Source organism: Sus scrofa, chromosome 1, assembly GCF_054392235.1.
Source record: "Sus scrofa isolate SSC_HxYL_T2T_F1_AM1 chromosome 1, Sscrofa_HxYL_maternal_Yorkshire_Landrace_v2.0, whole genome shotgun sequence".
NCBI classification, from domain to species: Eukaryota; Metazoa; Chordata; class Mammalia; order Artiodactyla; family Suidae; genus Sus; species Sus scrofa.
This window is the reverse complement of record NC_139383.1, coordinates 219,123,146-219,148,597: the sequence shown is the minus strand read 5'-3', so window position 1 is coordinate 219,148,597 and position 25,452 is coordinate 219,123,146. Positions and strand designations below refer to the sequence as shown.

The 25,452-nt window shown below is 35.5% G+C and overlaps 1 protein-coding gene across 13 annotated transcripts in view; it reads right to left on the bottom strand.

Moving 5' to 3' along the window:
* Window positions 1-25,452, bottom strand: part of NFIB (nuclear factor I B) — a 245,365-nt gene that overhangs the window by 61,697 nt on the left and 158,216 nt on the right. For all 13 annotated transcript variants that reach the window (XR_014821501.1, XR_014821502.1, XM_021063676.2 and 10 more), the window contains exons 4-6: window positions 11,032-11,100; window positions 5,115-5,235; window positions 1,575-1,693 (exon numbers count right to left, since the gene is read on the bottom strand). Coding sequence is in view for 11 of the 13 variants with exons in the window: in XM_021063676.2 (XP_020919335.1) it covers window positions 1,575-1,693; window positions 5,115-5,235; window positions 11,032-11,100 (309 nt within the window). In the remaining 2 variants the exon portion in view is untranslated. The remainder of the gene's footprint in view (window positions 1-1,574; window positions 1,694-5,114; window positions 5,236-11,031; window positions 11,101-25,452) is intronic.

Genomic DNA, 25,452 nt, shown 5'->3' with positions numbered 1-25,452 from the left:
GTGCATGGTTACCAGGCTCTTGTTATACCATAGCCAAAACAGATAAAAGTCCCTGCCCTCATAATGCAGACAGATTTACACAATCCCAGAAGCAAATATGGAACTACATATTATGAGTACAGTGAAGGAACAATACTAGGTGTTAAGAGAGAAAGACCTTATTTCACTTGAAATCCCTCAGTTTAGACTGTGACCTGAAAGATGACCAAGAATTTGCCAGATGAACAGTTAAAAGAGGAACACACTGGAGGTTAGGGCTTATATTAAGATTTGGGGTGTTACATTTCCAAATCTAAACAAAGCAGCAGGCTTAAGTGCAAGAAGGAAATAGACAGCTTCTGCTGGGGCTGGGGCAGTGGTCAGAGGCCAGAGGGCAAAAAAAGGTCTATGGATTATATGAGGAAATTCTGACTTTCTCCTAGGTAGAGATGGAAGTGAATGAAGCAGGAGAATGATATGACATTGTTCTGTTTTATTTTTTTGCTTTTATTTTTAGGGCTGCACCTGTGGCATATGGAAGTTCCCGGGCTAAAGGTCAAATTGGGGCCCTAGCCTCTGGCCTATGCCAGAGCTATGGCAACACCGGATCTGAGTCGTATCTGTGAGCTACACCACAGCTTGTGGTAATGCCAGATCCTTAACCCACTGAGCAAGGCCAGGGTTAGAACCTACACCCTCACAGATACTAATCAGGTTCTTAACCTGCTGAGCCACAAGAGGAACTCTGACATGATTATGTTTTAAAATAAGGTTTTGTCTACTGTGGGAAGAAGACACTGGGGAGGGGGAGGGGGTCTCAGAGCCAAAACTCTCCAGCTGATTTTCAAAAAGAATAAAAATAAATAAAAATTGTAGTGAGCTAATCTATTTCCATGTTTAATAATAACGGCAAAAAGGCATGAGCATGTCCAATGAAATATATTTACTCCAATAGACTTTAAGCATGAAAAAGAGCTAAGCATGAATTCAGAGAGCCACATAACCCCTATTTCTTCAAGTTATATTTTTTCCTCAGAGCTGCCCTAGAACCAGGTGATAATTTTATCTAGAAAGAATAACTCAAGTGACTCAGATGTCACGTGTCTCCCATTACACTTTTATTTATTGCTGATGTTGTACCTACTTCCAAGAGGAAGTACAGCTTCCTCTAAATGGGAACTTTCAGTAACTGGCACTTGCAAACTGCTTAAAGCTTGGCTCCTTCTTAAAACACCCCATAGAGAGCAGCAAACTGATCTAACTGAATCTGAACTAGTGCTTCTGCTGCAATCCAACCAACTAATGTAGACAGATCACCACCAGTCACATACAAAGTGAAGGTTCTAAAAGATCATTTTGTCCAGAGGAAAAAAGTTCAAAAAACATATAGAAGTGTGGGATTTTTGTACCTTTACTTTAACAACCTTTGACTAGTGTTACCTTAAAATGTTATGTTAAAAATACCTTTACTGCAATCATCTCATGAAGAAAATATAATCCATACTAATTCAATCATGAAATTTTGACTAAATGAAACTTATGAAATGAATCGACATTTTACTCTATTTCCCTAGAGACAACTCCTTCCTCCTCACCTTGATCTCTTTCATGCCATGTTCGACTTCCAGCAGCTGGTGAATTCGGAGAGGGATAAAAGTCTCCTGTAGGACTTGGTTCCATGTTTTCATCTATGGATATAGTTTTGGGTCTTTTGCTGTTAAAATATGATGACAGTTAACATTAATAGGATTTCTGGGAAGATATGTGGCATTTGAAAGTATATAATTTGAGAAGATTCTTTCTGTGGAAATGTCCATAAATACAAGAAAAAGTATCTCAGATTCATTATAAAATAATGGTAAGTATTCAAGTCATCAACAGTAGTAAACATTTCTAGTTGTACATATCATTTATTATACCACAATATAATTGTTCCTGCCTAACAAATATGACATTTGTTATATCTACCCTTTTAAAAATTGAAGTATAGCTGATTTAAAATGTGGTGTTGTGTTTACCTTTTGAAATATATTTCCAGAAGTAAACTAGTATTTTCAGTTGTAAAAAATAAATTCTGAATGTGATAAGTATATTAATTTTAGAACCATTGTTATGATTTTACCTGCCTCATAATAATTATCAATATTAATCATGCTCATCTTGCCATCAACAATGTAATTCTTTCATATCAATTCAAAGGTAAGTAAACTCCTTAGCCTTCCTAAGCTCAGTTTAAATCATCTGTAAAATGGAAATAATAAAACCTAGTTCAAAGGGGAATGGCTGAGAGGATTAAATGAGTTTTTGAATGAGTTTTTAAACATAAAGCGCAGTGCATTTAGTGGCTGGCATTTAGAAGGTACTTATTAAATAGTAATTATTAGTAGTAACCTATCAATAATATTAAACATTTTGTGGTACTTTACTGATTATAAACTATTTTGTACATTCTTACTGAGCTTTTCCTAAAAAATTAGGTTATTGATCCTTTATTCCTAAGATCAACCACAAAAAAATGGGGTATTGCCAAATTCAAACCAAATGGTATACTTTTATTTTTATTTATTTATTTAGTCTTTTTGTCTTTTCTAGGGCCATGTGCGGCATATGGAGGTTCCCAGGCTAAGGATCTAATTGGAGCTGCAGCTGCCGGCTTATGCCAGAGCCACAGCAATGTGGGATCCAAGCCACAACGCAACCTACACGACAGCTCACAGCAACGCCAGATCCTTAACTCACTCTGAGTGAGGCCAGGGGTCAAACCCGCAACCTCATGGTTCCTAGTCAGATTTGTTAATCACTGAGGCATGAAGGGAACTCCCCAAATGATATACTTTTAAAATAACATTTTAATAAAAAAAAAACATGGCTTTATCTCAATTATTAAGAAAAATGAATATTTAGAGTAGAGATTAAAAAAGCTATTCTATGGCACATACCATAATACTTTATATGTTGCTATCATGTACCTCCAATACCCCATTAAACAATCATAAGTATGAAAATGGATTTTTTTCCTTAAACTAAAAAAAAAATTCTTATCCACACCTACGCAAGTAAAAATTGAAAAAGATATCTTCTGAATGAACTTTATGCAGTGGTAATAAACATATGTCACAGGATTTCAGAGTTGGAATTGACTTTAGAAGCCATAGACATAAAACAATCCTCCATTTCCTTACAAGCAAGGAGATAAATTTGGAGAAGATCAGTGAATTACCCAGGGTATGTTAAAGGAAGCAGTGTGACACAAGTTAAGGACTTTTTTTTTCTTTTTTATAGCCGTACCTGTGGCATATGGAAGTTCCCTGTCTTAGGGACTGAATCAGAGCTGCAGCTGCTGGCCTATAGCATAGTCACAGCAATGCTGGATCCAAACAGCATCTGCAACCTATGCTACAGCTTATGGCAACACCGGATCTTTAACCCCCTGAGCAAGGCTAGGGATGGAACCTGCATCCTCACAGAGACTACATCAGATTATTAACCTGCTGAGTCGCTATAGGAACTCCCAAGTTAAGGACTTCCAACTTGGAAGATCATGCTCTTTCTACTACACTGGAAGCATGTGCATGTCTGGGTGTATTTGTAGATGTATTTGTGATTAATATTTGACTCACAACACTCAGTATTAACATGATATAGAAGACGGCAATTTCTATCCATGCTAAACCAGAGAGTAAATAGTAGTTCTTTAGTTTCTTTGTACCCAAAGTTACAATGTATTTTTTAAACCTCTTTTAATCTAATTCTTTCATCTATGAATCAGTGGTAAAACTTACCTATGGAAAACTTGAAATGAGGAAGAAAAGATTTTCAAAAGGAAATAAAAGAGAAATGTTTTTTAAACCTTTTTTATTCTGAATGATCATGAGTAAAGATCTGTGTTGACAACATATCAATCCATCAGATAAAATAAAAAATTACCGCTCACTTTTAAATATAGAAAAACTAAAGCATTTTTAACATCTCACCATATCACATACAACTTTAATGATAATAAACCCAATTATTCCATTATGCACTCTTACTGTAGGAATATACAGTTTGACCATAAATGACAGAAAATTGAATTTAGTTAAGAAATATATAAGTGTGCATAGCCCCATAATTAATTCAAATGCAATTAATTTTTGTTATTGAGAATAACATAGGAAAATAGTTATCCAGATTTTTTTAAGGTTAATATTATGAAATACATGTTTTGCTCTGGAACTTGTGTGTGATCTTCTCTCTGATCATGGGTATATTTGAGGCTCTGGAAGTGAGATTGCTCTTTCTATAATGAAAATCCAAATACCCTCCCCCCAAAAAAATACAGCTATAATATTTATCTTGCCTTCTCATTCACTCAGCTGTCTTTTAACACTGTATAATTGCGGAACATATCAAATCCTACGTACAACAGCTTCGAAATCTAAATTCCCCTTATTTAAATAAGAGACCTCTTTTTAAACTCCTGTGGGACTGAAAGCTACAATCACAAAGTCAAGAGAGAAAAAATGAGAATGTCAACAGAGAACTAAGAGGAAAGTCACCTCATGTAGCTCTTCCCCTACAAAGGCTGGTTGAGCCAAATCTCAGGGCAGGTAATACTTTCACTGGTGACTAAGAGGTAACTAAACTATTCAACGAACATCAACTAATTGAAGAAAGTGGCAAACCTGTGGCCTAGAATAAGGTCTTTTAAGGTTAGGTAAATGCCACATTTTATTTTTCCCATTTCCTTATCCACAGCTTGGATATGGTATGAAGGTAAAAATTGGATGGATCAAACATAAACTAGGGATCTTTGCCATGACAATACCATTTTTAAAGTCACCAAAGTAATTAGATGTCTTGTAGAATCATTATATTTCTTAGAAGAGAATAAAAAAATCATATTAATATATTTTCATAGTTCCCTTGTCCCCCTGAAAGATTTTTTTAAAATGCTTTGAACAACAGTTACATTTAACATTCAAATTTCAAAATAAATTTAACCAGGAAAGATTAAAAATCTGTGCAAAACTGGCAAAATAAATCTTGAGCTCTTTGCTTTATTTCCCTCATCTCTTTACCTGGGTACCTATTTATCTGCATACCTACCTATTTGCATACAGACTGAGAACTAGAGCAGCTCCTTTCTTAGTTACCTGCTTGGTGGAGAAGACAGCGACCTCTGAAGATTGACACCCGAGTTCATGTCATGATAGTATGGTTGGCTCGGGATTTCTCCAATTGGGAAGTTGACTCCAGTTCCCTGGGTTATGGGCGCTGAGGAATAACACAAAAAGAAATTTTGGAATGGCATTTACCACTGTCATCTCCATTTAAATACAATCCTCTAATATTTCCCATGCCTCTGGGAAAGGATGAGGAACTCTCTTTACCTTAAGACTATGATATGATATGATATCAACCCATCCCCTGGGGTAAGACTTGGAAACATCCTCACGATACTAGTGTTCAAGTGTAAGAACTGAAGCACTCAGGCTGTCATCACTGGTTACTACTTCCCCTACTCCCACTGCCCAAGCTTCTCCATTCAGTCCTTTGTGTTAGTCATCATACTTGTCACTCCACTAGTCTAAAGATGTGCCATAGGAAACAACATATATTGCCTATTGCACAAATCCAAGCAAGGTGCTTTGTACTAACTTGGCTCTCAAAAACCAAATCACTTTTAAATAAATCAAATTGGAACAGTTTCACAAAAGATTATTATTTTATAATAATTTTAACATTAATATTAGAATGTACTAGAAATCATATTTATTTGATATAAATATATATATAAATTTTATTTGATATAAAAATAAATACCATAGGTACATATGAAAAATATAAAATATAAGCCAAGATTTTCTTTTTCCAAAATACAGGTTTCATACATGAATGTTAAGCAGTTTTACTCCATAGATATGTTTTGTTTTTAAGTTTTTATGCCCAGCATTGTAAGTCATTTAAAATATACTCATGGAGTATTATATTTTAAGGTATTATTTTATGAATCAAGAAATCTTTTTGAGTTTGCTCATGTATTATGAACTGAGATTTTTAATGTAAGTGTTGGTTTTTGTACAAAGAACCACACACATCTTTTCAAATTTTTAAAACTGGTTTCTAGACATCCTGAATATATCTGTGAGGCAGCATGTGGTTTTACAATGAGTAGAGTAATGAGAGCTAGACAGTGTTTTAGTTTTAACTCCCTCTGCTACAACTGAGCTGTGTGCCTCAGTTTCCTGAACTGTAAAAGGAGAATCATAATAATCTATCACATATTATTACTTTCAGGATGAGATGAAGTAAGGAGTGACAAAAGCTCAGCATCGTTTTGAGTATATAATGGGTATTCAACAAATTTGACTTTCCTTCTTTCCTTGTTTTCTTCCCCCAACTTTTTCCCTGGCAACCAAGAGCAGTTAGCAAAGATGAAATAGTTCAAAAGGTATGCCTAACAGCAGATGAAGAGATAAAAATGAACTAATTCGCTGATAGTCTGTTCATCCAATAAGGTACTACGTCCATTACTTAGTAACGGACGCTGCAAGGGATAAAAAATAGTATAAGATAGCTCCCATCCTTAATAAGACATATTGGGCAACAAGTTGAGTAAACAAAACACTTATGAAAAACATATAAGCACAAGAATAATGGAGGTTAAAATGAAACTTTCATCACTTATTGAACAACAGGATCAATAAGTGATGCAGGATTTCAACAGAATATGAATCTCACACAAGCTTAGGTGGTCCAAGAAATCTATGGAAAAGCCATAGCTGGCACAGGGCTTTGGAGAATGAGGAAGGTACTGAAGGGAGGGAATTTTAAACAGTGGTTACCACAGGGGCAAGGTCATGGGCAGAGATGACATGCAAGGTGGAGGCCTGCCAGGTTGGTGTCAAAGGACAATGCCTAAGAACAATTTCTATTTCTTCACTTGTTTTTATCTGGCCTTCAAAAGCTCCAATGAGCATAAGTGTACCCTAGCTTGGGGTGACAAAATTTTAGAGCCCTTGAGATTCGCTCTAAGAACAGAGAGTCTACTTAACCTTTCCCTCTCTCCAAACTGACACCAAGTTGAATATAAAATTCCAAAGGAACAGCTGCATTTCAAGGAATTTTTCTTAGCCAGAATTTTTAATTGAACTTTACTTAAATATCAGGTATGTTGAAACTAACTTAAAATATTTTTAAGGAAAATATGATTAGGAAGAGCATTCTTCATTGCAGAGAAATGATCAAGGAATATACAATGAATATTTCAACCTATTAAAAATTGAATAAATCATAAATGCAAGATTAGTCTCAGCTCTATAATTCTGAAGCATCTGACTTCTGTGAGATTGCTCATATTACATAGTATGCATCAGTCTCATTTTATACAAAAGATATATAAGTATTCGATGTGTAACTATGCCTATGGCTTGAATTCTTTGGACAGTTACAATGTAGCTGCTTGCTGTGGCTTGAGGTACACCAGAGGTTAAAAAAATGCAAGGTAAGAAATCTCACATTCCATGGGACATTGGAAAGCAGAGTATGTGCTAGAAGGAGGCATTTGAGGGGTTCGGTGAAAGTAAGCAATCTATTTGGTTTTCTGCAGCAGTAATGGGTACAATTCAAAGAACTGAGTTTTCATCAGGAAATTTACATGTTATATCATATCAACTATTTGCAATGTATTGAGCTCATGTAATATTTAGGCAAAGATTTGTAGTTTCTGTTTAATAAACATATGGCTTGATAGTCAACACAGATTGCTTGACCATAAACATACTAGGTATAATTTATAGTAAGACAAACATTTAAAATCCTTGGAATTTTTTTTTTAATTTTGTTCCAGAGGATTATTCCAAAGTACCCAGAAAGCATTAAAGACTGTTTGTTAACAAATACTGTATGTTCTCACTTATATGTTCAATCTAAACCAATATAAAACCAAATGCATAGAAAAAAGAGATCAGATTTGTGGTTACCCGAAGTGGGTATTAGGAGAGGGAGAAATGGAGGAAGGTGGTCATAATGAACAGACATCCAGTTATAAAATAAATGGGTATTAAATAGGTATTGGGGATGTAATATACGACATGATGATTACAGTTAACAGTGATGCATGATATATAAGAAATAAATCCTAAGAGTTCTCACCACAAGGAAAAAATATTTTTCTCTTTTTTTTTTTGTATCCATACAAAAGGAAGGATATTATTATTGTGACAATCATTTCCCAATATATGTCAGTCAAGCCATTATGCTAGACACTTAAAATTATACATGTCACAACTATATCTCAATAAAACTGGACAGGGGGTGGGGAGAGAAGGGGGAAAAGATGGAAAACTAAGCTTCAGTCATTGCTTAAGTGAAACAAAACAGAAAACAAAACATAAACACTTTGTCTACAGATTTTTACATGAGTGCTATAAAATTTAGTGTGCATTTTGACACTAGATGGGAGATTAGAGAAATTAGACTAATAATAATAAACATAGCCAAATTGTAAAACAGCACACACACAACTTATCTAATGACAAAGCACATGAGAACAGTAAGTCCCAGGCAGATATCCCTGTTTAAAAGCCTCTGAAAAAACTGACATCAGATGCAAAGATCAGCATTAGCACCTCTCCCAGAGAGAGCAGCAAGAGGCCTGAAGGCTACAAATCATGTTTAAGAGGTTGCCAATATCCTCTTAGAAGCCAGGCTCAGAAGAACCTCAGATTCTAGGGGTTAGAGGCCAACTCTTAATCTCTCTTATTGTTCTCCTCACTCCAAAAGCTGATCCTAAATCAACTTTTAAGATGGAGATAATATCATTCAACAGAAAGATCACTATCCTAAAACCGAATAGCTTCATTAGCTAAAGTCAACATACATATTAGAGGGCCATATGACAGCAAAACCCCAGAGCACAAAAACCATTAACATACCATAAACCCTCAAGAAGTCAGAATTTGTGATACACAGCCTAAGGATTGTGCTAAAGTTGATGTTTACTAGCAAACCCTTATTTCATAAACAATGAAGTTCAATTGTGTAAATAAGATTATAATGTGGATATATTAAAACACTTAGAGTAACTTCTCAAGCATTTCAGAGACACCTATTTACATACGGAGTAGAAAATAAACGTTTGTTGAAAAAAATTAACTAATGAAAGAATACACATAATGAATGGACTATTTACATATCAGTAATGTTTGCTATAACAGATAACTTAAAAACCTCTGAGAGACGAACGAGGGAAGAATGAATGATGTATGTTAAATTTACCTCATTTCTCAACAGTTATAGAAAGATATTTTTAATCACGTTTTATGTTTTAAACTCAAATTTCTCAAAATATCTATCTGAGCTTTTAAAGGTTCTCATCTGTAGCTCTCCTTCTAAGGCATCTAGCATGTTGCCTATAATGAGGAATGAATAATATTTTCTGACAGACTCTACTATCCTTCTCATAAGACGAATGAATATATATCATAAAACTTAGAAAAGTATAAATATAAACAAATAATCCCATAACGTCTCATAACTGTAGCAGCATAATCTCTCTGCTAAAGAGGAGCAGGAGGAAAACACACACACACATACACACACGTGTATACACACTCAAATACCCCCTTCCTTACATGATGCCATTAGATGGTAGTAAGTTAAGTCAGGCATGTACCTTTCCAAATTAAAAATCAACATTAAAAAAGTTAAAAGATTGGAGGCCTTTGCAAAACACATATTGATCAGGAAAGACACACAAGGCTCAGTGCCTTAGTCAGTAAGGTAGACAATCAGAATCCCCTTGCCCAGCAAATAAGAATCTTGTACATACTGGGATGCAGGATATTAGGTTTTGCTCTCTTACCCTGCCCTGAGCCAAGAGATCCCTAACAGAAGTCTTTGGGGGCACATGTTTACCCACTGCAGTATTACGTCAGGAAGAGTAAGTTACTTACCACCTTAAATATTCATGTACAGAACTCTCTGAGATGCATATGCTATTTGAACTAGCCACTTCGGAAATCTGATGAACTATTTAAAAAACTACAGTTCAAAAGACATAGTCACATACCAGCTTGGAGAGTACTTCACTGAACACCATGCTAAAGCACTACCTTATATTTGCCCTGAGCAACTCATTCTCATTTGCTCTTTTGGGGTCATCATAATTCTTGTTCGTGACCTCTGAATTTTGACCCAAGTGAAAAATACAACTTAAACAGGGACCAGAGTGCTCCCTACACCACCTGAATAATATCACTCCAAACTGTGACACTCTCAAAATGTCAGATGAAAGATTTCCCTTCAAAGTTACATAAATAAGCTAAATCAGAGAGGAGAGAAAGCAGAAATGAGTTACTCTCTTCAGCATGGTCAATGAGAGAAAAATCTGCATCTTACATAAATTTGTACATACCAGTACTTAAGTAAAATAGTTGATCAAGAAAACCTCCCCCTTGCTTAGTTAGCTGGCCAGGTAAACTTACCCAAGAAAATTTTCATCCAGCCTGCCAAGAATGGGTGTCTCAGGTGAGGTGGCCAGTGAAAACAATTGGACATTGTTCTGAATAACAATGCTTTCTATCTATATCCAACTACAATCTGCAAAGTTAATTTCTGCACCCTTCTACACTCTGCATGTTAGTGTGTATATCCTGTACATCTCCAAGCCCTCACCAAAATGTTAGCAAAATGAAAAAGGCACTTATCTACAGGAAACTTATGTGGGTTATCATAACAACACTGAGTACATTTAACTAATCACACTTCCTTTGATATAAATGACCATCTATGGTCATAGAGAGAACAGTGAATTACATGAATACCAATAGCACAGTGATTAGAACAAACCCCAAATTATTTTTGTCCTACACAAAGTGATGATTTAAATGCAAATATTTTAGAAATTTAGACAAAATATGTTCACTTTCAATTTCATCAAAAGGTTGAAGACCTTAAAAATCAACTTCTCCTAATACACAGTTCTCTTCATACTGTTTTTAAGGTTCAAAATATAAAATATTTTCAATCATACTGTGTAATTAAATAATAAGAGAAGAGTTTACTCACTTCTGGATACCCTCACAAGTTCTGATACATTGAAGACTCCAGATTTTACAAAACTATCCTCAAGGTATCCTGAAAATAAACATCAAGAGGAAAAAGATCAACATAAGCAGGAAGCAAATAAATGATTAAACACTAGAATTTGTTCAAGCGTTTTAAACTAAAGTTTAGAACAAAAACCAAGTATGCTTACAAAGATCTGTAAAAGCAAAACTCTTGTGAATGCAAAGTAAGTCTGTTTAAACCAAAGTTGAAAGTTTAGATGCTAGATAATTTCTAAGGAAAAAAAAATTAACTTTCCAAATGCACAGGGAAATTGGTATGATTTTATTTGCCACAGTCCACGCATAGGAAGTGAAGGTTTGGGGCTCTCAGCTCCATAGCACCTGGTAGACTAAAGTCCACCCATTAAAAAAAAAGAAATAAAGAAAAAGGAAAACCACAACCACAATTAGCACCTTGTTGGAATTACTTCAAAGTCTTGGAACCACTGTGCTCTCACAAATCCTTCCCTGATTAAAGAAAAGGGAGCTTCTGTTACTAGCACTCCCACCCCAGTTCCTGTCACAAATCACACAAAAGCTGAACCTGTACACACAGCAAATACTTTACCCAGACCCATTTCCATGGGCCTCTAATATACCTAACAGATTTCACTGATTCCCCACCCTTATACCATTCCCTGGCACTCTCTTTATTTCAAGAATATTTTTTTTTTTCTCCCAAAAGGTGGTGAATTCAGAACTCCAGGAATGCCTGCTGACCTTCTGGAACATCCAGGTTCAGGGTCCACAGTGGTTGTGGCCCCCAGGTCTGGAGCCTGAGTAGGTCAGACATGCTTGGGAGCTGGCCTAGCTATGTCCAGGGCTAGAGGTGGGAATCCCTACACCAGCATGGCCCCAGGTTCTCACCCATGTGGGGGAAGTGGGCAGAGGGTAAGAAGGGAAAGAACACCTTAGGTGGGGTGGATACGGCTACTTTCTGCTGCTCCAGGGAGAGAATAAATGTATGAAAGTCCTCAGAATTAAAATACTGCCAGGACTACATTCCAAGATCTGGCCATTTGATTGGATTTTAAATAAAGTTTTAGGGTTGACCAAGGGATTAGATTCAGCGCAGGGATGTGAGCTATGGGTGGCTTAGCAACATGGAGCACTCAAGTCAAAGAGCTGGGGTTTGACTTCTGATGACAGTATGCCAATGGGGAATCCTGAAATCATCAAAAGTAATAGTAATCCTGGAACATTAGACTCTCTGTGCCTCAGATTTCTCACTTATAAATTAGATAATATAATGACCTATCTTATAGAGTTGTTAGGAATAATAAATGAGATAAAGATATAAAACCCAGAGTAGGCACCGATTGGAGGTTACCCATAAATTAGAATTGGCCCGTGGATCCATCATCCATACACTGGACTATGCACACTGGACTCAGTCAGTCTCAAGTTATTTGTAAATCATCATTTAAAAATTTTATCAGAATGAATGTCATCACACCCCTTTTTAACCATACAGAGCATGAAATGACAGATAAACATTTAATTAGCATATATCTTCACTGTTGTGAACAGAGGAGCTGTGTATGTCTGAACACTGTTTTTTATCCATCCATTCTTCTACCTTCTTTAGAAACAGAATGGAAGAATGAGAAGAAATCCTAGATCTTGGTTGGTGATAAAACTCAGATCTCATATTAAATCACTACTCAGAAAAAAAAAAACCAAAAACATTTCAAGAAGATAACAGCAAAATGTCCCCATTCGATGCACTTCTATTTTAAGAAACACCTACTTCTTGAGCAATTAATTTTTCACCAGATTGAATTCATTTTAGTGATTACCGAGAAACTTCCAGGTGGACAACATTGTACAAAGTGCTAAAAACCATTGGGAGAATAAAGGAAATTGACTCCCTTGTATGGCTGGAGCAAAAGATATTTCAAATTTTCTGAACCACTGCAGGTTATCACTGTATACAAATATTTCTGTTGCTTTTGTGGTTGTTTTAAAGTATAATAAATTATACTTCATATACGATAAATAATATTTTATATATGGCCAATACATTAAATTTGGAGACCTTATTTATCATGAAAACTTAACCAATCAGATAAGATTACTTGTCCTTACCCATCTATGCCCTATAAAGGTCTGCCCTCATAGCTTTCTCTGACCAGAAGGCCTTCTTTCCACTTGCTCGACTCTCAGCCTTCAATGTCCAGCTCAACCACCATCCCCTCCATAATCTGTTCCTCTACCCACCTCCTCCCACCCCTGTGCCAGCTAGAAATAATCTCTTTCCTCTATATTCCCATAGCACCTGGTTTGTACTTACACCACTTGACACGTCCAATTTCCAAGGCAACTGTTTCCGAAACTTTGTGTTTTTTCTTAGTTTGGGAGTGACTGAGTTTTGTTCATCGCTATATCCCCCTTAACAACTAACTCAGTGACTACTTACACAATGACCACTAAAAGCTTTCACAAAAAAACTGAAACATTCAACTTTTTGAAACATGGTTACAAATGAACACTTTAATAATTGTCTAACAATGTAGATATAGATAGCTTAAGAAAGGAGGATAACTATGCCAACCCCCGTTATTTCCTGGAAGTCATCTGCTGAGTTTATTTAGGCTTTGGAGCAGAGTGGGAGAGTATACTGATTACCGTCAGATTCTATCTCTGACTTTGCTGGGCACTAAGGTACAACCTTAAGCATTTAGTACAAAATAACTACAACCGTAGGCATTTAGTACGGAAGTGTTTAAAGAGTTCAAAAATTTCTAGAAGTTGATGACTGAGTGAATAGTGAACATTTCAATATATTTACATAAATTCTATCATGTGTAATATGTGATAACATTTTGGTATAGAGATATTATCTGAAGTTCATTTCTTTATTACTTCAGTGAGTAGCCTGGACTCCATTTGCTTTGTAATCATGCCCTAGTCATGCTCATTAAGCTAGAGAGTGTGGTCCTGTTAGGAGTCAAATCATAAGGGAGAGAAAGGCCACCTCAAGGTAATCCCAGCATGGCAGCCACACACAGACAATGTCTCTCTCATTAAAAAATGAAGGCAGGGAGTTCCCATCGTGGTGCCACAGAAATGAATCAGACCAGGAACCATGAGGTTACGGGTTCAATCCCTGGCCTCACTCAGTGGGTCAAGGATCTGGCGTTGCTGTGAGCTGTGGTGTAGGTCACAGACTCAGCTCGGATCTGGTGTTGCTGTGGCTGCGATGTAGGCGGGCAGCTACAGCTCCAATTGGACCCCTAGCCTGGGAACCTCCATATGCTGTGGGTGTGGCCCTGAAAAGACCAAAAAAAAAAAAAAATGAAGGCAATTCAGGATGTAGTGGGGTACTTTTCCACTCCATACCCTCAGATCCCCAAATTCTAAGGAGTTTAGAGCTATAGGAAAAACTAAAAAAGTTATATGTTACTAAAACTATGAGAGGCACTGTTAATACATTAGAACTGGTGTGGTACCCACTAGCCAAAATGCAACACCATAGGTCCTGCTGGGCTCCACTCCTGCATGGCACATAGTGAGACTTCACCAAAAGGGAGGACTCCTTATTAAGTTTATGCTTGCTGACCATGACCTTACTGGAGTGGGATGGGTGGGAATCTGGCAACTGGGTAGTCTGGGAGAAGCAACTGAAATAGACAGCTGGCCGCTTCATGCATCTTTGCACATGGTACAGACTTTATAATGGACAAGCAGGACCCAAGACGGGCAGGCTAAAGAAAAGAAACAGATGACAGGATGGCACTTGGACAGCTAATGGTGCTTACTCACAAGCATACAAGAGACAGTACTTAAGGACTCTGGCAAAATAACTGGAGAGGATCATGCAGGGGATCAGAAGCTCTGCTGTATGATACAGAGGGTGAGACTCAGCAAAATGCAGGTCTGTAACCTCCAGGCTGCTGGGGCCTTCTAAAAACATGAATGTTGTGTGTTAGGTAGACCACTGTGAATCTAAATAGCTGACACAAAAGCCAAAGATCTTAAAGCAATTGGGAGACGTTCATATAGTAAATTCCCTTCATCTACCAAAGGAAATATGAGCATCTTTGAGACGGAGCAGCTGCTTAATGGTTACAGAGCAATATTACACAACAGCTTACGCCAGGAAGCAAAGAACAACTTAGCATTTATGTGATGCTGTATTTACACTACATGTATGCTTTTTAAAAAATAAAATTGAGTAGGAAATAAAGACTTCTGCAAGCTGAAAATTCTCAAAGGCAATATCAAATTATATTATTTCACTTTTTTATTTTTCTCTAACAAAAGCAATAATAAATCACTACTCAAAAGTTAATATGGTGTTTAACCTCCTTTACAAACAATAACAAATGGACACAATGGCATATCTAACTGTTAATATCTCAAATTATAATCAGCACCATTTGAATGTTAAACAACATTTACACAGAAAATCCAAAGGAAGACTGATAACGCTCATTTTTATGGTCTACTGTGTTCTATTCTTGAAAATTAAAAAAAGCCACAGAAAGCAGTTATTAAATTCATGAAAGCTGTCTTCCAGTATTTGAAGGACTGCTAATGTAGATGGCGGATTAGACTTATTCTGCATAGTTCCAGGAACTGTTTTTTTGGCTCAATAAACAGATTTGTCATCCAATAAGAAAAGTCCTAGAAGGAAAGTGAAACTTGCAAAGGTCATAATAACCAACACTGCCAAGCTACCTCACAGAGATCTTAGAAAGCATTAGTTCACCTGATGCTCACAAAATATCCTCAAGTTGCTACCGTTTGACAGATGAGGAAACTTGTATCTACAGGCATATGGGTTTTCCCAGTACATGTAAAGACCCCCACAGGATCTAAGAATTCTCATTTTGGGCAGGAAATGGGAGAAGAGTACCTTAGAAACCAATTGCAACTCTTAAGATTCTACTTTTTTACATGGCTGTTTTTCTGTTGGTTTTCTTGCATTGCTCATTTGAAAAAAGAAGATACTAGGAGTTCCCTGGTGGCTCACTGATTAATCTGGCATTGTCACTCCTGAGCTCAGGTCACAGCTACAGCATGGGTTCAATCACTGGCCCCGAATTTCCTCATGCTGTGAGTGTGGCCAGAAAAGAAGATGCTAAGCATCTCATAGGCATTTTCCAGCCCTATGATTCCAACTGTTCACTTCCTTCAACTGAGCATTCATGGATACAAAGGTTGAGAAGATAAGATTACTTCATACTAGCTCTTTCTTAATCTTCATATAACCTCAGCTACCATAACCAACGAAATGGTGAATTTCTGGTAGAGATGTTATAAGACTTGGTTCTCTCAGTATTTCAATTTATCTGAACTGTCCCTGGTTAAGGACAGAAACTGTGGTTATAAAAGATATACTAATCATTGCAAAAATAATGATTCTCTGCACAGAGACTGAACCTAAGCCTATTAGTAAGGACAACATTTTCATAGTAATTAGAATTAAGTTTGTCCTTCAATAAGAAATGTATATCCCTGATGATGATTTAAAGGATCTGGCAAGTTTTCTGAATTTAACATACTCTGATAGTATGATATTAACATATTATTTATGTTTTTTAGTACTTCCTTCTAGTTCATTAAACTTTTTCTAATATATAGGTATACATATAAATATGCATTTTATAAAATTGCTATCAAATTTAAATAAATTTGTACCCTGCGTTTTTCTAATTAATAATGTATCTTTAGATTAGTTTTTTTAAAAGGATGTTTTTAATGCCTGTACCATATTACACTGCCTGGATGTATCATACTTTATTTGACCATTCTCCTATTGTTTGACACTTTAGGTTATTTCCCATTTAAAAAAAAATATTATAAACAGCACTACCATTAACATCCTTGTACACAAATCTCTGTCAGCAATTCTTATGATTTCCTTAGGCTGGAGTTCCCAGAAGTAGAATTACTGGGTCAAAGGACATAAACCCTTCTAATAGCTCTCGGTTAAAAAAAAACTGTCAAGCTGCTTTCCATAAAGGTTTTTGCCAATTTTTATTCCCTCGGGCAGGTCGCAAGCATGTCCATGTCACCACCCTGCTGCCAGAATTACATATTAGTCATATTAATGGGATTTGTTTTAATTGTGGCAAGTTAATAGGGAAAAGATAGCATTACAGTAATGTTATAATTTTCATTGATTGAATTATAATAAGGTTAGATTTTTCAGATACATATGCATTATTTCTTAGGAGAGCATTTAAAAATATGTAAACCAGGAATAGGGCTAGCAGGGATATTTTATTCCTAATATTAATGGGATTACTTCTAGAGTTTAACAGTTAATGATAATTCTGGCTATTAATTGTTGATTGTTTCTTTTTGCTCATTATTTGACATATTCACTTATTCCTAGTTTACTCAGAGTTTTTAAAAAGTTTTCCTATCAGAATGGTTATTGAATATTATTTAAATGCTTTTTAGGGGGATATTGCAGAAATTACCTTCTTTTCAAAAGTCTTGTAACACTTATTGTTGTTATGTATTACTGAATTCTTAGATTAAGTTATTTCTATTGGTCCATGGAAGATGGTTCTTTTACTTCACTGTTGAACTGATTTACTAACAGTTTCTCCCAAATTCTCTATACATAGTTGTGATACTTTTATGGAAATTTTTGTATTTAATTTGTCAAGTTTTCATACCAGGATTACATGCTTGCTTCATAAAATGGTTTGGATGACAGTCATTTTTATTTATGAAAAAAAAAAAAGAGAAGTCGAAAGTCTGGAAAAATGCACTATAAAATCATCTTCCAAGAATCTGTTTCAGAGAAGATTCTTAGAGAACTGAGTCTTTCATGAAATTTATTCTACTCCTTATTTTCTGATCTTAAAACAATTTATTATGTACTTTTAAGAAAATCAGCAATTCTTTCAGATTGTTAAAATTTCTTAGTACAGACATTTTATGGATTACTAAGTGGGCTATGTTTATTTTTACAGTAAAGTTATGCTGAAATTATAGTAAAATTATAATATTAATATGTTAAAATACACTATAATTAACAGAATTATATTAAATTACATTAAACAATAGTAAAAAATAAGTTCTGCCATTAACTATATAAACTTAAGGGAAATTAAGCAACACTTCTAAGTCTCTCATTTCTCTTCTCTAAAATACAAATAACAATCATAGTATTGATAAAAGCATAGTTATTTTCAAGTAATAATAAGAGAGATATTTTATTTTAAGAGCAGGAAAATGGAAGGTAAAACTTCCAAATTAATAGAAAGAAAAAAATACAATGACTATGAATTTAATCAAGATAACCAAAATAAGGATGTGAGGTGCAAAAATAAATAATTGATATAAAGTAAAATAGGAGGAATAGTATCCAGTAACTATATCTATCACAACAACAAATGTAAGTGAACTGAATTATCCCATAAAGAGAATGTTAGATTGACTCAGTCAAACAAAATCTAGCCATTGTAAGGAACATACTTAAGACAAAACAAGAAAAAAAAAAGTTGGAAATAAAATGGTAGGCAGAGAAGACTCAAACAAAAAGATGGCCTTGCCCATTAGCCGCGGTTAAGATGGAATTTAAGATGAATTGCAATAAACAGGATGAAAAACATCATGAATGAATAACATGCACAATTAATGAAGAAGATAAATCCTAAATCCCACATGCACCAAACAATATTGTGGAGAAATGCCTAAACCAAATATAAGAAACTTCATAAAAGTATAATTATAGTTATAATTTTGAGTGCATCTCTTTTAGATCTGAACATGACTATTACATGAAGGCTGACTTGATATGATTCAAAAAACACTATATTTTGTAGGTATAACCATAGAAACCATCAAAACTGATCATGCCCTGACCAAAAATAGAACTAACAAATTCTTAAAAGCACAGAGTTTTCCAGGTCATTCTCTCATCTTTGGCAAATAAAACTGAAGGTTAAAAAAAAAAAACTGACAAAAATCTTCTGAACTACATGAAAATTAAGAAAATAAGCCATGAATCAAACAGAAAATCAAAAGAAAAACTGTAAACTATTTAGAAAGCAATCATAAGAAAAAGGGAAATTATTACCATAAGAGGAAAAAATATCAAAACAATCTAAGGAAAAGTAAAAAAGGGAGTTTAAGATAAAACTTAAAATTAATAATATAGAAAAAAGAGGAATATCTGAAACAATAAAAGGAAAGAAGATTCTCTAAAAGGACAAGCAAAATGGAAAAATCATTTGCAAGTCTCATTAGGAAAAAAAGGTAAAAGTAAGAAAAAGAATAGAAGGAAGACACACCAACAGAGGCCAAATGCATTAAAAGAATTAAGAGAGATTAACATACGCAGCTTACTGACCATAACTTTGAAAACTTAAATGGGTAACTACTTACCAAAATAAAAGTAACCAAAATAGAGCAAAGTAGACCCTGAATAGACCAATTACCAAGTGCAGTGGTCCCCAAAATTTGATGATCATTGGAACCACCTGGAGTTCTTGAAAAACAATGTATACTTGCCTTTCACTCCCAGCTATCTGGTTTAGTTGGTATAGATGATACCCAGACATGAGCATGTTCTAAAAGTTTCCCGTGTGATTCCAATGTGCAGCAAAGTCTGGGAACCACCAAGCTAGCCTTTTGCTATACAAAATGTGGTCCCAGAATCAAGAGCATTGGCATAAACTTGTGAGCTTATAAAACATGCAGAGGCTCAGGCTTCACCAAGACCCTTGAAATCAGAATCGGAAGCTTAACAAGTTCTGCAGGTCATTCACATGCACTTTAAAATTTGAAAACACCAGAAAAGCTTAAAAGGTATTTTTAAAATTATCTTTAAAAATGGCACTAGGTACAGATGGGTGCACAGCTGGATTTTATGTATCCTTTACCTAGCCTTCAAATCTCAGTGCTATTTTTACCCTCCCTGCCTATAGAAAATGATGACAGGTTACTTTATGAAGAAGATTCTCTCATAAGCCTTTATTAGGCCAGCAAACCTTAAATAACTGAACTTGCATGATCCCTCATCAAAACAAAGCAAGCAAATAACTAAAAAGATCAAGTGCACATATAAACGCAGCTTCAAGAATTCTAAATAAAATTGAATATATTCAATTTATATATTCAAACTAACTGTAACGATGTTACCTAAAGAAAAATACACTATTATCATGAGGGTTTATTCCAGGAATGAGTACAGTTCACAATCAGAAAGCCTGTCAATATGATAGAGGGAGTTCGCATTGTGGCTCAGCAGGTTAAGAACCTGGCATAGTGTCTGTGAGGATGTGGGTTCAATCCCTGGCCTCACTCAATGTGTTAAGGATCTGATGTTGCCGCAAGCTGCAGCATAGGTTGCAGGTAAGGCTCAGATCCTGCATTGCTGTGGCTGTGACTTAGGTCTGCAGCTGCAGCCCCTAGTCTGAAGCCATGAAAAAAAGAAAAGAAAAGAAAAGAAAAGAAAAGAAAATCTATCAATATGATAGAGAAAAACAAACTAACAAACAATCAAAAAACACAACACATGACCATATTAATTGAGGCTGAAAAACTTGTACTTGACAGCAAGACGAAAAGCAGGCTTCCTTAACAAATCTAAAACCAAAACAGAGATTAAAGCAAACAATAGTCTTTATCAAAACTCAAAACAAAGTATCCTGAAAGGAGAAAATTAGTCTGCCATTTCTATTTACCTAACCTCTTCAAGTTTTCTCCTCCTTTCAGTTCTTAAAAATGTAATCTGTAGCAGTTCCCACCATGGCTCAGAGGAAACAAATCTGATTAGTATCCATGAAGACACAGTTTCTATCCCTGGCCATGCTCAGTGGGTTAAGGATCCAGTGTTGCTGTGAGCTGTGGTGTAGGTCACAGATGCGGCTTAGATAGGCTTTGCTATGGCTGTGGCATAGGCCAGAGGCTATGGCTCTGATTCAACCCCTACCCCTAGCTTGGGAACTCCCATATGCCACGGTGCAGCCCTAAAAAGACAAAAAAAAAAAAAAAAAAAAGTAGTCTCTAAATAAGCCAGGCACCAAAAAAAAAAAAAAAACCAATATTGAATGAGTTAACTTCAATGGGGTATCCAGAGCAGTCAAACTCATAGAAACAAAGGTTGCCAGGATCTGGGAGGAGGGGAAGCAGGGAATTGTTACTTAATCAGTACAGAGTTAACAGTTTTGCAAGATGAAGAAGTTCTAGAGATTGGCTGTGCAACAAAGTAAATAAACTTAATGCTACTGAACTATATACCTAAAGATGATTAAGATAGTAAAATTTGTTATATGTATTTTACCACAACTTTAAAAAAAAAAAAAAAAAAAACCCATGATCTGGAATTTGGGACCCAGATAATTGTTACTAAATTTGTGTGTGTGTGTGTGTGTGTGTAAATTTAATTCCTATATATATTCAATAACTACTTTTTACATTGGAATTTATGTTTATAATCTTATTTTCAATAATTACTTAGGCATAACTTTCTGTTTAATTACTATTCTCATAATCTGTTTATAGCTATAGCTATATTTATAACTATCAGTATATATTTGAAGACTTTCCTCTTCCTAATTTATTTTTTAAATTTTGGTATATCACTTTGTCAATTGGAACAGGCTCTCAAGTAAAATTTTTACAAGGAAAATGAGGGACTCTAATTTTTGAGACCACAAATAATAAAGAATAATAAAGAATATGTTTCTATAGCCTTTGACTAGAGATGAAACTCCTTGAATATTGAAAAAAAAAAAAAAGAGGGAGAGAGAGGGGTAATTGTTTTTCGTCCAGATGATTGCAAGATTCTCCTTTTTATCCATAAAATACAAAAGTGCTAACAGGATATATTTAGATACTATTACTATCGGCTGGATATATTTATTAGCCCTTTTGATCTGCATGTTTAGATAATTTTTAGCTTGTAAAAGTATTATTTGTCCTTGATTCTATTTCTTCCCTAAGTGTTCTGATTTCTCACCAAGAATACCTAAATTAATGCTCAATTTTCTCTTTTCTCCTCATAAACTTTTTCTCACCATTTTAGTTTCTTTGCTCTTTTCCTCTGCTTTTGGAGCAAATATCTCAAGTTTTTCCTCTACAGCAGTGATTATTTCCACAATATCTAGTTCTGTCTCATTCTTCCAATCCAGATTTCAACTGTAAGAAACTGTATCTTTTAGTTTTCTTGCTAATTTATCCATAGGGTACTCTCTGTTCATTGAATCTATTCTCTTATCTGTTCATTTTTCATATAAGGCTCTTTTTCTAAGTAAACAATTTTTTTTTCTCTGAAATTTTCTTCTAGTTCTTCATTTTCAAAGACATGTTCTTCTGGATTTCTTTTTCTTTTTCTTTTTCTTTTTTTTTTTTTTTTTGTCTTTTTTGCCATTTCTTGTGCCGCTCCCATGGCACATGGAGGTTTCCAGGCTAGGGGTCCAATCGGAGCTGTAACCACTGGCCTACACCAGAACCACAGCAACGTGGGATCCGAGCTGTGCCTGCAATCCACACCACAGCTCACAGCAATGCTGGATCCTTAATCCACTGAGCAAGGCCAGGGATCCAACCTGCAACCTCATGGTTCCTAGTCAGATTCGTTAACCACTGAGCCACGATGGGAACTCCTGTTCTCCTGGATCTTAATGATAGATCCTTTCTCTTCTTCAGGATTTTCTCACCAAGGGCAAGGTTGGTTGTTTTCTTTTTATTTACAGGGTAGGCTATCCAAATTTTGGGTTTGGCGTCAAAAAAGCATATGGCTTTTTAGGTTAAGACTGAGGGCTCTAGAATTGATATAATTGGTTCTGAATTCTTCTTTCATCATTTATTGGCTGGATAACTTTGATTAAATCATTAAATATAAATAAAGAATAATAATAACCATAATAATGATGACATTAATAAAATAGTGGCTGTCATTTATTGTCATATGCCAAGCTCTGCGCTATGCCCTTTAAATTCTATCTCAGTTCAATTTCCAGACTCACTCCTTTTTGTATCAATGGCTCTGAATAAATACTCAAATTCTCTAACCTCCCAATTTCCACTTGTAAAATGGGAAAAAGAAGAGTAATAGCGAACTCATAGATTTGAGATGATGATTAAATAAGAAAATGCACATGAAGTGCTTGGAGTTCAATAAATGCTTATTGTTAATGGTAGTAGCTGAGGTGCTAGTAACAGTATTAGTCAAAGTTTCAGTTCTAATACGTTTCCAATGACTGCTGGTCCTTCATCTAATGAACCTCTATCATAAAGCGGTGGGCTCTTTTCACCTCACCCCTAGATATGTAAGCTCCTACCAAATAGTACATGAAAACCCTTTCTGTAATGCATGGTTCTGGAGGGACAAATGGGACCAAGTTTACAAAAGGGGCCTTGTCTGTGGTGCTAAGGATTTAAACCCTAGCCTAGAGTGGAGAAATTTTAAAGGATCCTACGAGGATGTGAAATCAGACTGGTAGAAAATTCTTCTGTACTCTTCATGTCCTCTCTATACCCCATTTTTCAACCCTGCTCTTCTCTGGGGTTATAACCTTTAAACTGATACTGAAAAATCCCTGAACCGAGGGGACGGGAAGGGGACTGACTCAAAGTTAAATGTCTACAGTTTCTCAAGGAACCAACACTGCCACCTCCCATGAAATAAAAGACAGGAAAAGCACCACATTTTATATTCAATTTAACTACAGTGGTCATATAGTTATGGAGTAATCCTCCAAGATTCTAGCAGGAGGTTCTCTGTCAGTCTGCATTTTAATGTACTTAGAAAAAAACTTCTCAAGGTTTTAAACATCCTCATGGGAGTTTTAGTGAAGAGTTGGGAGAATCTGAATGAGAAGTTAAACCAGAAAGGTAGACATTATATTAGATAGCTAATGACAATAGTTTTGCTATATGCTGGAAAAGACCTAGCCTTAAATCTCACTATTCTTAGTCAAAATTCTAGCAGCCTTTTTTGTTTGTTTGTAGAATTTGACAAGCTGATTCTATTTATATGAAAGTACAAAAGACCTAAAATTATTTTTAAAACTTTATTGTAAACAATAAATCAAGAAGACACGTTGGATTTGGCAAAAGATAAATATATAGATTAATAAGATGGACCAGAAATATATACATAAATATATGATTATGGATATAGAGAAATCAAGAAGACACGTTGGATTTGGCAAGAGATAGATATATAGATTAATAAGATGGACCAGAAATATATACATAAATATATGGTTATGGATATTTGATAAGCATTTATCCTCTTCATATATATGTGTGTGTATAGGCAGGATAAATATACATTATACATAATAGGTAGATACACCACTTATTGTATGTCAATTACACTTTAATAAAGTAAGAAAATAAATAACTCCCTGGTCTCCAAATTTTTAGAAAATAACAGTATTTCTACAGCACAAAAAGAATCACAAGTGAATATAAAATATTCAACAAAATCAGGAAAAATTTTGAAGCTAATGACTCCCTTTAGTCATGCAGTTTTTGCAAATTCCAGAAAGCTATCTTCCCTGTTTCCACAGTCATGATCATGTAAACTTTAGCAACAGCTTGGTACCCTCACTAAACAAAAGCATAAAGGTAGCAAACAAGCCTTCTCTACAGTTCAGCAGATTGGGAGAAGGAAACTGGATCCATCTGAGACTGGTATTCTGAATCCACAATTATATTGAACACTACAATTCTCAGTCTGATATGTCCCTACAAAATTCAATGTCAGATCACACTACACAGGGTAGGAGTTCAGAAAAACTCCCAGGCATGTCCAGGACATGGTGTACCTACAGAGCAGAAGAAGCCCACTGTAACAATCCCTATGAAGCATCCTGCTTTTCCTGGTCAGGTCAGGTTCTGGAGATGGGGATATCACCTCAAGAACAAGTTTCCATTTTATTTAGCTTATTGTGGGTCTAAGCCTCTATTTCAGAAGTCTTGAACACAGCTTATCACTGTCTCTGGCCAGGCATTGCCTAAACACTGGGTTTACAAATGGAATTAGACAAGCCTCACCAGAAGGTGTTCAAAATCCCCTAGGTGAAATGGACAAATAAGCTGTGATATAGGTGTCATTACTGTAAAGCTGTACTGTAGAGAGGGTCTGGAGAAGTATCGCTGATCAGGTATCAAGGGAGAACATTCTAGGCAGAAAAACAGCACAGACAAAGAAAAGAAGCGGCACAAGGCTAAGGCTCAGGCTGGATGCAAGGTCCATGTAGGTGGTGGAAGGAAAAGCAGAGAAGTCACAAACACTGCAATAGATGTCACATAAAGCTCAGGCTTGGCCTAAAGTGGGAACATTTGACCCAGGCAAGAAGGGGAATGAAATCATCAGACTGGCTCCTTATGGAGGCACCAGGAACCTACATAAAGGATATATCACAGGGATTAAGACCCAAGGCAAAAAAATCAGTTA